The sequence below is a fragment of the Eucalyptus grandis genome, chromosome 8 (genome assembly GCF_016545825.1).
Source record: "Eucalyptus grandis isolate ANBG69807.140 chromosome 8, ASM1654582v1, whole genome shotgun sequence".
Taxonomy (NCBI): domain Eukaryota; kingdom Viridiplantae; phylum Streptophyta; class Magnoliopsida; order Myrtales; family Myrtaceae; genus Eucalyptus; species Eucalyptus grandis.
In genome coordinates, this window is record NC_052619.1 from 25,378,129 (window position 1) to 25,394,677 (window position 16,549).

General features: G+C 42.1%; 1 protein-coding gene and 1 pseudogene across 1 annotated transcript; both read left to right on the forward strand.

Annotated features, from left to right (window-relative positions):
* The first annotated feature begins 8,642 nt into the window (after window positions 1-8,642).
* Window positions 8,643-14,187, forward strand: LOC120287087 (annotated as a pseudogene).
* A 26-nt stretch (window positions 14,188-14,213) lies between these two features.
* LOC120286546 (filament-like plant protein 3) lies at window positions 14,214-15,630 on the forward strand. Its single transcript, XM_039298822.1, has 2 exons — window positions 14,214-14,677; window positions 15,470-15,630. Exons 1-2 carry the CDS (start codon window positions 14,219-14,221, stop codon window positions 15,596-15,598), a joined length of 588 nt encoding a protein of 195 aa, XP_039154756.1. The 5' UTR covers window positions 14,214-14,218; the 3' UTR covers window positions 15,599-15,630.
* The last annotated feature ends 919 nt before the right edge of the window (window positions 15,631-16,549 follow it).

A 16,549-nucleotide genomic window follows, 5' to 3' on the forward strand; every position in this document is an offset into this window, starting at 1 on the left:
CGTACACGGTGAGACTATCAATATCAAGTCGAGACCCGTTTTTACACGGTGAGACCCATTTTCCAATTGAAACTTGTTATCATACAATAAGACTTTTCCATCTCGGTCGAGGGACATCTTTTACAAAGTAAGGTCATCCCTTCTTATCTTTTCCCGTTTGTAGCCTCGATTGTCATTATCTAGGGGCAAAATTTACGTTTTCTCTTGTCTTTGAAGGGAACCTCTTCGAGCTCCCATTCAAAGAGGAGCAAGCTGTTGACACCTAAATTTTTCCATTTTATTTAAGACTTATAAGCATTAAAGGTTAGGAATTAGTCAAAAAATATTATTATAAAAAATTAAAAATTAATTAATTTAAATAAAATGTCGGGTCGGGCCGGACCCGCCTTGGCCCATCCCGCCGCCTTCCTCTTCTTTTCCCCCGTGGCCCTGACCTTCTTACCAAGAGGCCCAACCTTCTTCCCCCGTCGACTCAGCCCGCGCCCCATCTTCCTCCCTCCGACTAGTCTTCGTTGCAGGACCTGCAAAAATAGAAAACAGAGCAGCAGAAGGAGCAGTAATGGAGGAGTAGGTAGATCGGGATGGTAAGCAACTAGCGTGATCCGCAGGTCGAGATCAACTTGGCTAGCAACTGGCATGATAGGACAACGACTTGCATAAGGAAAATGGAAAAAGAGGGGAGAGCACGAAATAGAGAAAAAAAACACAGAGGAGAGAGCAGAGAGAGAGAGAGGGATAGCTCGAGAGACTGGGAGGAGCAAGAGCCTCCGGGCCATTGCCACCGTCGCCAACGAGCCAACAAATTGACACTGTTCGCCGCCGTATTCCCAGGAACCCAAATCTAAAGTAGACGGAGAAAAAGGAACACAAAGACAGCAACACGAGAGCGAGAGGAAGAGAGTGAGTAGAGGGGCCGCCGGTCTCTTTGCACCACCACCATTCCACTCGAGTCGGCCGTCATCCCACCAACCGTCGGAAGTCCTCTTGGCCCATGAGCTTGTGCCACCACTTCACCTGCGAGCTTGTGTCACCACCATGCCAGCGCTGCCTAACGCCAGCAGCCGAGCCATCATCTTTGCCACGCAGTAGCCTGCCTCTACCTCTGCTCGTCCGCCAATCTCTGTCGTGACCTACAACTGGTGAGCTTCTGCTCGCCGCCTCCGAACACCACCACCGCGACGCTCAATCGCTTCCATCACTGACCGCTCACCACCTCAGAATGCCGACGCCCGCTGTCGCCACGACCCAACACTCTGTCCGGCGTGTCGCCCGAGCACCAAATCCCGAGTCCTCGTCATGTTGCCTTTGTTCCCGCTTACCGTAGTGCTCGCGTCGCGAGCATTGTCATGCCAACTCACCCAATCGCCATCGCCCTCGCTGCCCGCGGTTGCTGCCACTATCAACACAAAGCCCCTAGAGAAGAAGGTTAGAAACTAGGTCAAGGGTGGGTCGGATCCGTGTAGGGTTTTCTTAGGAATCGAGTCGCGGTTTAGGAGTTGGGTCGGGTGCAAATCGGGGCCGAGTTTGGGCTTGTGGGCTGATTTAGGTCTCGGACTTGCGTGGGTTCATTTTCTGCGTGGGGGGAAGTAGAGATTGGGCCCATAGGTTGGGCCCAATCCAATTGCACGAAGGCCCGACCAAGGTTGGTTGGGCCTTGTATTTTGGGCAAGCCGATCGGCCCGACCTCGAGCCGGGTCGAACCCGGCGGGTCCGACCGACCTGCCCGACCGGTCGACCCGAGTCTAGCCCAAAGAAAAATTATTTTAATATTTTAAAAATAAAATATTCAAAAATTCAAAAATTCAAAAAAATTCAAAAATTCAAAAATGATGGGGTTTGGTTAGGAATTGCCATATTTTGCCTTCTTAGTGTAATTAGGCCTTTACTTACTCGTATTTTGATTATATCGTATGTTTAATTTGCATATTTAATTATGTTTAATTGCACGTGTTTATTTTTACTGCAATTAGGATCTTGGTAACTATGATTGTTACTTTAATGATTGCTCACATGCATAATCACATCATATGTTAATGGATAGGTATAAAATCAATCCAAACTACCTGACAAAAATCCTTTCTTTTAAACTGAACAAGATTAGGTATTGAAAGAGCACTAATTGGTTAATTAGTGTAATCAAGTTCCTGACCCTAGATTATCTAGTTGTGTAGAAAGTGAGATATACTCCTATACCTCACTTGGTTTCTGGCCGACCCCAATAGGCTAGTGGCAACTCCTTTTTGCGAAATTCCTAAAAATATCCAATGTCACGTAGGGTATGGGCTTGGGAGAGCCCATGCCTAATCATGGGCAATCATGGGCTATAGGCTCACCCTTTAGGCAATACCCCTAAACCTATTTCCTTCCCCCGAAGGGTAGGTCATGACACAAACTCAATAATAGAGTCTACTACCCTAGAGGAGAATTAGGGATCTTACTCGACCTAGATGGACCTCAAAAATGAGCGTGAGCGACTTAATGAGGGCCAATGGTGCAAGGCCGAGAGCAAGGGAAAGAATCGCGTGTAAAGAGCAAGATGGCTTAAATGGTGAAAATGAATGAGGAGCTCATCTTATTTATAGATATCGTTGTCATCATTACTTGTCCAAATGACTCAATCACCTTTCTTAGAGTGGCACAACTGTAAAATTGAGGTGGCGCACTAATTTGCAAGGTGGCACACTTAAGTTTATGAAGTGTCAATCTAATGACCTAATGTAATGATTGTTGACTTACTTGTTTCTCTCCCATTGGACCACTTATACCATGCCATCATGACTTAACCTACTTATTCTCCAAAGAGAATCCTATGGTAATGATGATCATATTTTCCATGGACATTTAAGTCAATGACTCATCATTCTCATTAAATGCCTGGATTTGATTAATCATGAGGCTTGGATATTTAGCACATGCCTAAATTAAATGCATTTCAAGTTTTGGTCTTTTAGAATATTCTACCAAGTTCTCTTCCAATTAGTTCACTTAGGTAATTGACCCATTCTTAAAGAATAAGTCACTTTGAATATGTGGCACCCTAAAGAGAGTTGTGTGGCACCTAGGCCTTAGAATAGTAATAATTAGCCATCGTGTCTCTTTTCTATTAGTACATTTGTTCAAGAGTCCCTTACTTAACCCCTTAGGTAAATCTTAGGTAATGATTATTAAATCCTCAAGTGGAGACCTAAGATGGTGAATCACCACCTTCATTAAATGACCAAGGGGTTTTAGAATATTCTATCTTTTCAATTTCTAAAGAATAGGCAAGCATGGGACATAGACCATTAAAAGTGCAATTGTTACGAAGCCACCATTGGTGTGGTTGTCATAGGTACAATTTGCCTTCTCGACTAGGTTAGTGGCCTAAGGTGTGGACTCAATGGCTGGCCGACCGGGTCTAGCTAAGTGGATCGCCTTCTAAACCGACTCTAGGCCTGATCCAGATCAACTCCCAATTGTCATGTGGTTGTTCAAGATCGGTCAATCCATAACTAACACATCATACCGGGTCAACTCATGGTCACTCGTAGTTGGTACATGACCATGTGGAATTACTTGAGATCAGAACACAACTGTTTGGGATTGTTTCATGATCGCCCATCGATCCGTGATGATACGTGACCATCCCTCAATCAACTGTTATGGTGGGGCGTCATTCATTAACCGAACGACTCAAATCCACTTGCATGGTCGTTATATTGGTCCATGGTTGAACCATTGATTAATCCATGATCGATTCTTCAATCGGTATATGGTTAATCTCTCGAATCCATCCATGGTCAATTCTCGCCACTAGCATACTAGAATCATAGCTATTTCAAATAGGACAAAAATCACGGATGTTAGATGATTATGCACCACCATGGATAGATAGATGATCATGGATTGATCTCGTGTAGTCATGCATTAGTTGTGGGTGATTTCGCTCGTCATGTATCGATCCCATGCGATCATGTGTCGGTCATGGATCGATCAATTCCACGCAACCACATAAAAATTGAGAGTCGACCACAAATTGACTATGCCCGGTCATGAACCAATAATGAATCGATCATGGATCACTTGCGATAGATCACAGATCGATTAAAAATCATTCATAAATCAGTTCAGTGATCTTACCACCTAGCCATGCACGGCGACAAGCCCAATCATGTGCTGGTTAGTCCTAGTCATGCGCCAAGCCATGAGCTTAGTCTTGTGCCAAGCCATAAGCTGGCCCTAAGCTCAATCAACTCAGCTTTGTGCCCAGCTAGTCCAACCCATGTGCTAGGCCAGGATAGGCCGCCGACTTAGCCACGCCGATCAAGCTTGGCTACGTCCAGTCTCGTAGGGATGATCAGGTCTAGGATGGGTAGTTTCCAGACCTGGACCCTATACTTTACTCTATTATAATTAGTTTCCTTTTTAGGAACATGTACCCTACGTTGTTTGCACTGGAATTTGTTTTAGAACCTACCTATTTTTCCGATCTGACTCCATGGTTTATCCCGTTTGCATTGGAACCCGTTTTGCAATCACCTCGATATCCTATATGGCTTCAAAATTTACATATACTTGAGAAAACAACAATGTAATCCTCTTCATTTGTATTGAAACATTAAACATATGTAATCAATAAGTACAACAATGTATTCCTCCTAATTTCCTCACTTCTAACAACTTCTTGGGCCCAAACACTAGTGCGGCGATACCCACAATGACGATGAGCTCGGGCACACCGAGATCGAATAAGGCATTACAAGTCAAACCCCTCTTCGCCCTCTGATTTCGCCTCCTGCCCAACCCAAAAACCAGTGAATTGCTATTGTGACAACACAATTTAGTGCTCTTGATGCTTCTAGTAAGAGAAGAAGGGTTGAAGAGGAAGGTGGAGGAGGAAGAAGAGAGCGGGAGTGAGGTGGGAGGCAGTCTTGGGAGGGAAGAAGGAGAAGAAGCTTCACATGAGCTTTCATCCACCCAATTCTCAGCATAAAACATCATCAAATCCACAAAAAAAAAAAACAAAATGCATGACAAGCACAAGAAAGAACAACCCATGACGTTCGATTGAAACTCCAAAAGAGAGCGAAACAACATCAGAGCATGGGACTGAACAAGGAAACCTAGATAACATAAGACACATATAGGGCTTACAAATGAGGTCTTCTTTGTTGATGAGACGAAATAAATCAAGAGGGAGCCAGCAATGGATGGTGTGACTGTAAGTCGACGAGGGAAGGAAGCGAGCGAAGAAGAGGAACGATGAAGGAGAAGTGTTGTGCAAAAGGAAAAATGTAGTTCTAAGATTAGAAATCAAAGGAAAAAAAAATATAAGGTTTTGGACTTTTGGGCTTACAATATTGGTTCCAAAATTGGTTCTAAAACATCTTGTCGGTCCGATTCTCTAGTGGGCATTCACTCGAAACTAGGACCGGATCGTTTCAAACCAATTTCGAATTTTAGGAATCGATTTTAATAGGAATCAATCTCGGACTTATTTTCTGGATAGGTTGGTCCCGTTCCCAAGTAGAACTGGTCCGGTTGCACACCCCTACAACCTCGCCTAATCATGAATTGGCCACAAACATTGGTCTAAATGATATAGTTGACTATGAATGAACATAAAAAGCTCTCGCCTGATAATATTAGCGCTTACATTGGTTTCCATCTCATGTTTGTAAAATGTTCTTTAGATGTTAATCCATAAATGAAGAGCATGACTCATCAACTCAGGTGGTAAGGAATTTAGGTGGCAAGGAGGAGGATTTGGTTATTATTACATGTGATAACTTAAGTAACTTGCAAGCTACTTGAGTAACAAGAAACATGTGACCAAATCCAAAAGCCATGATGACCAAATCTTAGACATTTAATGAGGGAATGAATCATCAATTTACTTGGCAAGCTATCCAAGACCAATGATTACCAAGTCTTGGCATTAAATGAAAAGCTATGGCTCACCTACTTATGTGGCAAGTGGAGATTTGGTACTGCTCATAAGAGAATTTGGCTTAGAGAACCAAAAAGACAAGTCATGATTAAGGGAGGATTCACTAGCTTAAGCAAACCAATAAAGAGATTACACAAAAGTTATTAATCATCTCCTTAGAACCCTAGGGTGCCACATCATCAAATTAGGGTGCTATACCATCATACTAGTCTTGCCACTAAAGGAAAGTTTATTAGGCCACTTGTGAGGCTCATTTAATGAGGAAAGGTTTATAATAAAAGACCCTCTCCCATTTTCACCACCATTGGCTCACTTCTTCCTCTTATTCCCTCTCTTGCACTCTCCCTCTCTCTTAGCTCACATTTGCTCACTCGCCTTTGCCACTAAGCCATTCTTGGCTAACCGCCACCGCTTTGTCGATTGTAAGTAGAATCCCTAACCCTTAGCTAGGATGATGATCTACGTTGTTGGATTTGGATGTGTACTCACCATGCTTAGTTATGTGCATAATGAGGCATGTTTTGTATGGTGTGCTCATGTCCTTAGATGCATCATGCCCAAGATCATAGACAAGTCTCACTCGACCTTGGACACGCATTGAGAGGTGTCAATTTGAGCCATGAGTAGCTTGGTCATGTTCTCCTTCGGGCTTAGTTGTGTACATGTTGATGAGTGTTTGCATGATTATTCATGTTTTTGCATGCATAAGTATGATCACGCCCTAGGTCATAGACTAGTCTTACTAGATTTTAGGATCAACGTTAAAGCGTGATGGATCTGAACCTTGCTTGGTCTTAGATTGGTATCGAGGCATGTCGATTTGAGTCTCACTTGGCTTTGGATTGATATTAAACGTGTCGGTTCAAACCATGAATTCTGTGCTGCACTCGGCATATTATTATAGTAATGATGTTATAGGTCATGGCATACAAACACTTGCATGAGCACGCCCTCGGGCCTTGTTTGCATCAATTAATATGAAAGATAAAAACGCGCTTATGTAATGCATGATGTGTGGTCACAAAAATGAAAAATAAAAGCCATTGATGCTTCTTGGTAGTAGTTTTCACTATGCCAAGGACAAATCTTTGATTGGGATGGTCTAGGAGCAATCCCTAAAGAGAATAATATCGGTTTAGGACGAGGGATGGTCCAAGAGCATGCCTCGAAGAGAACAATATCGGTTTGGGATGAGGGATGGTCCAAGAGCACGCCTTTACCCCAAACGACGTGTGACGTTGCTTCATTCATGAGAACATGATGCCCTAGAGAAAGTTTTGGGATGCCGCCAAGAGTGGGCGATATCTATAATTGAAACGGAAGGTCTAATGAGGAAGGGTTGTATGATAGTGATTGTCGAGCCGTTTCTTTTTATCTTGTTATTATGAACATGCGGAATGTGCACAACAACTATCTCCTAAAGAATACAACAATTAAGTAGTTAGGAAAACACAACATGAAACACACTATTTTTATTCAGCGTTAGTATTTTTATAAAGTCTTTTTCTACGGACACGTTCTTATTTATATTAATCTTCTATCAACTATAGGTCAGGAGATTCCTATCTCCTTTAGTGTGCCTCGGCTCCAAAGAGTGAGACTTCCATACCTATAAATTTTAATTAAATTAAAATAAAACATAATTTTAAAAAAGGAGTGGCAGCAAATCAGCGAGGGCCTCTGCAGCCCTCGTTGTTAATGCCACCCACCATTGCTAGAAAGGGCCAATGAGGTGGGGTGAGGGTCAGTCGAGGTCACTAGCATGGCCAACGACCTCGGCCAAACGTTGGGGAGGGCCTATAGGCCCTCGCTAGATCTGGGGGCGAGGGCTCGCGGTCCTCCCCTAGATTCAACGAGGACGACCTTGCCCCAGCTTGTGGCAGCCCTTGGCTTGATTGGGCGAGGCCCAATGACTTCGGCCGACCCTTGCCCCATTGTTGCCAACCCTTTTTGGTGATATTGGGGGGCAGCAATAGTGAGGGCCATAGAGGCCCTCGCTAATTTGTTGCCGCTCATTTTGTTTTTAATTTAGTCTTTTATTTTAATTAATATTTATATTAAAAATTAATTTTTAGAGATTAAATGACATCATTTTGGGACAAGCTGGTTATGTCAACGTCACGTGGATAATTTTTTTTTAATAAATAATTGCCACCTCAAAAAAAAAAGTCTTTGGAAAATGCCACATTAGCATTTTGGCTACAATTTCTCACTGTTAACATGTAAGTGTCTATTTCTTCTCCAATTGTGACACTTAAGTATATATTTTGGAAGTTTTGACACTTAGGTATCCGTCCGTATCGAGTTTTGGCATTATGGGGTGTTTGGAACTCAATCCATTTGTGATCCATCATAGCTCAAACTCAATTTAGAACATGAACAACCACTCCTATAATAATTTCTCCTTGTAGCGCAGACTTGTGAATAATCTATCATGAAAAAGAGTGCAGAAAAGAACTTCCCCTTCTTAATCGATCGGGTCAGAACACAGGAAAGCCTTATTCACATGAAATTTCTTAGTCACGATCATCATCCCCGTACCACTAAACTTGAGCCCCACATGCGTATGCAGTCCGATAAATCCTGTATAAAGCCAGCTAAAAAATGTACAACCTCCTCCGTGTAACTCATAAAAAATGGCTTCTGACTATAATCGTGTCCTTCTCTTTCTCTTCATCTCCTTTCTCTCTCTCTCCTCCAAATCAACTCATGGATGGCCCAAAACGTCGAAGGAGGCTATTGGTTCCCGGACAGCGGCATCATAGCCTCCGACATCAACTCGGCCCTCTTCACTCATCTCTTCTGCGCATTTGCTGACGTCGACGCATCGACGAACCAGTTAGTCGTATCGTCGTCGCACGCTTAGTCTTTCGCAGCCTTCACTCGTGATGTCCAGCAGAAAAACCCATCGGTCGTAACCCTCCAGTCCATTGGCGGCGGGGTAACAAATCGATTGCGGACAACATTGCATCCGTGGCGCGCCAGTCCAGCTCCCGAAAGTCTTTCATTGATTCCTCTTTTGCCCTGGCTCGGTCGAACGGCTTCCATGGCCTCGATCTTGATTGGAGCCCCGAGATAGCGACGAGAAGATGGCCAACTTGGGGTTGCTCCTCCAGGAGTGGCGGGCTGCGGTAGCTGCTGAGGCGGCCAGCTTGGGCAAGGATGCTTGCTTTTGTCGGCAGCGGTCCATTACTTGCCGCACCACTGGTCTAACACAAATTATCCGGTGGCTGCCATGGCGGCGAGCTTGGATTGGATCAATGCGATGGCCTATGATTTCTATGCACCCGGTTGGTCCTCTACCACAGGACCACTTGCGGCTCTCTACAATCCAGGTATGGGTGGTAACTTTCACTTTTGGGGTTGTAAACTTTGACTATTCTTTGGTATAACGAAATTTCCTTAATTTTCTGTATCAAGACTCAAAAATTTTGTTACCTCAACGTCAAGAGAATTACAACACAATTTTCCATTCAAAGCATAAAGTATTAGTCCACGAGTAATTGACATGGTTTTGTTCTTTATTTAAAAGGGATAAGTGTTTCAGAAGTCTTAAAATTTGTCACGAAAATACATTTCAGTCCTAAAACTTGCAAAAAGTGCATTTAACTCCTACAACTTGTCAAATTGTTTCAAACGAGTCCTAAAATCGACGCCGTTAGCCTTTTCCATTAAAAATGCTAACGTGTCATTTTAAATAATTTTTATTCCCAGCGTGGATTTTTTAATTATTTTTTAATTATTTTTTAAAAAATTAGATTTAAAAATTAAAAAGATTATATTAATTCATTTTATCTTATTTTCACTAAAAACTAAAAAAAGTTTAAAATTTATTTTTTAAAAAAAATGAATAAAAAATAATTTAAAAATACACGTGGAAAATAAAAATTATTTAAAAGGTCACGTCAGCATTTTTAACGGAAAAGGCTAACGGCGTCGATTTTAGGACTCATTTGAAACAATTTGACAAGTTTTGGGACTTAAATGCACTTTTTGCAAGTTTTATGACTGAAACGCATTTTTGTGACAAGTTTTAGGACTTCTAGAACACTTATCCCTATTTAAAATCCTCTATCAATCCTCGTTAAATTCATAATTTTCTTGGTAATGAAACCGTCAGTCCTTTAAATTGAAAGAATGAAAGTATCTATAGCCGTGCTACACATGATAATACGAAATATGACACGGTACTAAGCAAATGACATCATATACTTTCATTCTTTCAATTTAAAGTGCATGAAATTATAAAATCGCAAGAATTTCTCAAGGGCACACTCATCATGCCTCTCAAGAGAGAGACCATTTCGACTCTCAATCATTTTTAAAAATTACCTTCTTTTTTTATAACCGTAATTTTTTTGATTTCTCTCGATTCTTTCTCTTCCTGTCCCCTTTCATTCACTTTGTTTTACTTACTACCCAACTTCATCACGGTGGCATAGGCATGACTATATTACAATGTAATCGAATCAATTAAAAAATTTATATTTTTTTATTCGATTTAATCGAATCGATTAGGTTTTAATAATCCCTTCCGATCCATTCTCTCAATTTTGACGAGATTGTGATTTTAGAATAATTTCTTTCCCTCTTAATCCATCCATTTGAACTCTATGCTTGACAAAATACTTCAAATTAGGAAGCCGAACCGTCTGTCCAATTGGTGCCCTATTGAAATTTTTTCTTAAAGAAGAGATTGCATAACAAGATAGGCCTGATCATCGGTTGGATGCGGTGATACATGACCCGTATATTTGGTCAATCACATTCATTCCCAAAAGGGAAAAAGCCATAAAAAAAAAACTTTAAATTATACTCAGCGCAACATTTATTCTGAACCTTTTTTTTTTATAACATAAAAAACCCTAAACGATTTTAACCGAGACATATTTATCCTTTGTCAATATTTTGTTAAATGAATTTTCTGCCAAAATAACGTGATTTTTATTTTACTTAAGTCACGTGGACTAGGAGCGAGCATGGTTTCAAGGTAAAACCCGAAACCTGAGAACTAGACCGGTGCAAACTTATCTGGTTCTAGGTTTCAGGATCCAAAATATGTAGGTTTCAAATTGTAAAAATTAAAGATCTCATTTTGACAGGTCGGTTCCAAGTTCTTGATTAGCGAAACTTGAAACCTGGAACCTGTAACCTAGAACTCGGAATAAATTTTTGTGTTTTATTTATTTATTTATTTATGTCTTTGTGCGATCTTGTGACATCCTATAACGTTCCATGATAAGTGTGTAATTTGGAACTACTATATAAGTTTTTTTTTTTTTTTTATGATTGAGACTTTTATTTTGTTAATACTTGACATTTTCCGAATGTCTAAATACAAGTTAGTGTCAATAAATTGTAGTAGCAAGTAATGGTTATTAAAGATGATAATTCACTATAATTGTGCAATTGATAATATAGATGGAATCTGGATAGAGCCTAGAATTGATTTTAACCTGTATCCAAATTTCCAAATATGTAGAGTATGTTCTAAATTCTAAAAAGTACACAAACGGTACGTTTTAGGTTTCAGGTGGAATTTGTATAGAATTTGGAATCGCTCACCCTTAAGATGAGCACCACTAATGTTTACTTTTTGACGTCTCTATAGATAGTTTTTAATGGTTTTATCAACAGAGAATTTTCACAAAAGGTAAATGTATCACAAATTTATAATTTGAGAATTTTGGTGTCTTAAAAAAATTTAAACTAAATATGTCTGCATATAATTTAAGATTATTATTATTTTTTAGCTTTTTACCTTTCCCAAAATGAAAAGTCCCACGGCAACGACCACGACCCGGGCGGAAGGCACCGTGAGACTCAAGACAGCGTAGCGATGGCATCCCGCGAAAAATGAGTCGTCTCTCCATGCGCCACGTTGCAAGAATTTGCCGAAAGTGAACCTTGACCAAACAACGGTCGAGGAATCAACCGTCGTTGTACACTGATCTGGCTGTAGAAGCGGAGAAAATATTTGGTACGTCTTATGCTCCAGCGTGGCAAACAAGAAGGCGATGGGAGCGCGACACGTGTCCTCGTGGGACCCATAAAGTCAGGCGTCTGCTCTCGACTCAGCACTTCTTCCTCTCTCCTCTAACTCTCGTCTCGGCTAGCAGCTCGGCTCGGGCCGGCGGAAGAAAGGACGTCCTCTCCTCCCCGGGGCCTCGCACGCTCTCTCTCCCGTCGAGCATTTATTGCAGAAACTTTTCTCTTTCCTTCGTTTGAGAAAGAAAATGGCCGTTCGTTCTTTCTTTCCTTTCGAATTTTTGAATCTGAAATTCTCTCTCCGGGCTCGTTGTTGCTCCCCAGTGCATCAAGCGGCCGTTCTCCTGCCATCGCCGACGAACCACATTACGGCCGCCGCTACCCCGGTGCTCACTCGCTTCTCTTTTCGGGCTCGTTGCTGCTCCGTCATTCGTTTCGGCGTTCCGGGATCGCAGATGCAGCACGCGGAGGAGAAGCAGCCTCTTCGAGCTCCCCTCAACGCCGGCGAGCGTTGCTAGCAGAGCGAGACCCCTACACACAAAAGGCTCGGAGGCGAGGTTGCTAGAGAAGTTGGTGCCGTACATTGCCATGCCAGCTTGGTGCTGAGCTACCTCGTCGTGTTCGACACTCCTCCGCCTCCCTCTCGCGACGTCCCCTCCGCTCTCTCTCTCCCCCCTCTGTGAAGTCGTGCCTCTCTTCCAGCGAAACGCGACGCCAATGGCCCTCCACCTCCGCCGGTTGACTCCGTCGCCTCGACTCCGACTCCGACGCCGACGCCGACGCCGACGCCGACGCCGCCTCCTCCCCCGAACCCGACTCGACGCCAACGCCCCTTCGCTGGTTGCCTCCATCGCGTCGGAGTCCGTCGCCCCGACTCCGACGCCGACGCCGACGCCAACGTTGACGCCGACGCCGACGCCCTTTGCCAAGTCCATGCATCGTAGAAAATGGTGATGCCGACCGAACATTACTTATTCAGTTATTTCCTTTTGCTAATGATGGGGAAATTCTCATCTTGGACGATAAGGAGTCCATAGTATTCTCATAGTACTTGTAGCATCATCCGTAACCATAGCATAATGATTTAGTTTCTCGATGTCTGCATTTAATATCCAAAGCTATAGCAAATTAATGAGGATAGTAACAAGATATCGAGAGAATGTAGGAGGGAGGAAATATCTAATATACTACACAAATTGCACCAAAATTAAGCACTAATGTCCGGGTAACAAGATTGGAAGCTTTCAATCGAGCAAGAGTGAAATCACATGGAGTTTCAGATTTGAGGATGACATCTACTTCAACCGTTCTGCGTTAAATCTATTTGACATTGCATTCGGATTTGCATTTTTGTGCCTATGTACTTCGTTGTAAGTTTTTTCCTTTTGATATTCAATGGTAGGATGGGAGAAGGCTGAGAAAATGAAGTCTTAGTGCAAAAGAAACAACTGGAGGCTGCAACACAAAGGAACTAGACACTAGAAGATCGAATCAGTCATCTTGATGGAACACTTAAGGAATGTGTGAGGCAGCTCAGACAGATGAGGGAAGACCAAGAGCAGAAGATCCAAGAAGCTGTGCTCAAGAAAACTCGTGAGTGGGAATCAACAAAGGCTGAGCTTGAGACTAAGCTTTCCAATGTCCATGCCCAGCTTCAAGCAGCCAAGAGTGAAGCTTCTTCAGTTATATGTTCTGATCTCGCCCCTAAGCTTGATTTGCTGAAAAAGAGAATGTGGCCCTCAAAGCCAAAGTCCTTTCTATGTTGGAAGAGCTAGAACTTAGGATTATTGAGCGTAACTTGAGCACCCAAGCAGCAGAAACAGCCAGCAAACATCATTTAGAGAGCATAAAGAGGTAGCTAGGCTGGAAGCCAAATGCCGTAGACTCAGAGCCATGTCTCGGAAAGTAAGTGTGACAAATGATCTTAAGTCTTTCTCTGCATCATCGGTTTGTGTAGAGTCCTTCGCTGATAGCCCATCAGATGTAGGGGATTGGTTGCTAGCAGTTGAGAATGACGTGCAGAAAGCGAGTTGCTTGGAGCCAAGTGATTGTGAGCCGTGCCACTCTGAGTCATGGGCATCTGCTCTAATAACTGAACTCAACCATTTTAAGAAAGAGAAATCCTTCGGAAAGAATCTCATGGTCTCTTCAGGAGAACTTGATTTAATGGATGATTTTCTGGAGATGGAAAGGCTTGCAGCTTTACCAGACGCAGAAAGTGGAAGCTGGAGCCATGGAATGGGGCCTACTCTGGATCAAAACAGATCTGATGAAGTCACTCTCAAATCTAAGCTTGAAGCCATGATCAATAGAACGGCAGAGCTGGAGGAGGAATTAGAGAAGAAGGAAGAAGAAAAGGAGAAGCTAGACATGGCTCTAAGTCAATGTCAAAAGCAACTTGAAACGTCACGGAGTCAGCTCAATGAGGTTGAGATGAGATTGACAGAACTCAACAACATGTTGTCCGCAGCACAAAAATCGAAGCAAGCTGCAGAGGAGGAAGCAAGGATTACCCATGAGAGTATGGAAGTAACAGAGTCAAGACCGATGGATGTTGAAGAGGAGATGAAAAACTTGCTCCTTAATGTCAAATTACTACAAGAAGAGGTTGAAAGAGAGCGTGCTTTGTCTGCTGAAAATGAGGCAAAATGTCGGGAGATGGAGGATGAAAATCTAAATATGAAAAGGGATGCCAAACTGCAGCATGAGATCGAGCTTCAGCGTGTGGCTGTCTATGATGAACAGCTAAAAGTAAAGCAGGTTAGTCCTCTATGGCTTGTGGATGTTAGTCTATATCTAATGGAAAGCATGATAACATGAGTAAATTATTGAGATGGTATTGCTCCTTTTACATAATTTATCAAGTTTGCCGACAAACCCGCTACTACATTTTGAGTGGCAATGTTACAGTTGCATGTAGAGTGAGTTCCATCTGCATGAGAAAAGAGAGATGCCTCTCTTGGTACATTCACATCCGTGTCCGGACATCGATTTGGGTGCTTTTTTATGAGATATGACTTCAATCTCCTGGTGAATAGTTATTTATTTATAGCCATCTCAAGGAAGATGAAATGATTATTTTCCAAAGAACGCAGCATGGTTTTGATCTTCATATTGACATATAGCTATGTTAGAAATAGGATGGCTGCATCAGCATCTTGTACTTTATTAGTACAAACTGTATGATTGGGGCACAATCTAAACAAATCTCAAATTTAATTGTAGCATTGAAGACATTCAGAGGTTAATATAGAATTTCAAAGCGCTTGACCTTTGATGTAACGTAATTTTCGAGCTTAAAAAGCACTTATAGTGCTACGATGGGGTGCTTCTAAACTAACTTAACCAGAAAATGCTCACGCTAGGCGAACTTTTCTTCTTCTTTTTTTCTGTGGGTTGTGGTGCTTTGAGCAACACTGCGCTTGCTGACGCCATCAACCATCTGATAGGATCAGCTTACCAATGTTTTATTCATGCTAAATGGGCGATCATGACTTTGTCTGAATTTAGTTTCCTTCTTAAGTTCTCATTTAGTTTTGTTATGTAAAACAGGAGCAAGAGCTAGCAGTCGCTGCTAGCCGGTTTGCAGAGTGCCAGAAGACTATTTCATCTCTCGCTCAGCAATTAAAATCTTCGCTGGTTCCGATCCAATGTGCAATCACATTGATGAAGGATTACTAAGCCCCGAAAACGAGCTGCACCATTTAAACAGCCCACCGGTCCTCATTTCTGCTGAACAAAGATGAAAAATCATGGTTTAAGAATTTGATTATTCAACTAGCTGAGGCAAGAAGATGAAATGAGGGAGGTGAGATAGGAAGAGTGTCTACTTTGATTTTTTGCCTTGTGAATAAACAACCACCATTGTAAATGCATTCATGACATCTCCAAAACCGACACTTGTGAATCTCAAGTATAACGGTACATAGTCAGATTTTTGAATGATATAAGGTTTCAATTCCTTTATAGCATGTGGATGTCCAGATTGCTTAAAGCTGCCAATTGTCTTGTTTGGTGTTAGTGAGTTGTAGCAGAGGTCGTAAGCTCATCTTGGCCCCCGGCAATCCCATGGCGGGCCACCTAGAAGATTACACATGCCCCGACTTTTTCCGCCAAACAAAATAGTTAGAGACTTTCGTGACCATTTTAGTTTGATTTTTTATTTTGTTTTCTTAGGAAAAACCTTTAGCTAGACCGTTTGGCAACTTGGCGTTCAGTTTTTCCACTAGATCAAATCAGAAGTGGAAACTAGTGGAAAATAAAATGAAAAGGAGTTGCGTAGGAGCAATACGAAAACTAAACGGAAAAACAGTTTATTTTCTGAAACTTGCCATCCGTATAGCTCTACATCCTGCAATTTATGTAGTCTTACTTGTCCTTCTTTGCTTTCACAATATCAAGTCCTTTCGGTGATTTTTCGATTGTGAGAAGTTCATAAACCATTTCATTTTGCCCGAAGACACCACATGTACCGGCAAAATGTGGATGGAACTGAATTTCTTTTGGAAAAGAAGCACGGCCAACCAACTCTTTCTAACTTTTTTATATTATAATCTAGTAGGTCCAACATCTCGTCTCGACATTAATTCTTCACAATATTCAAGTATGTGTCTATTGTCATTTATCCTGGTG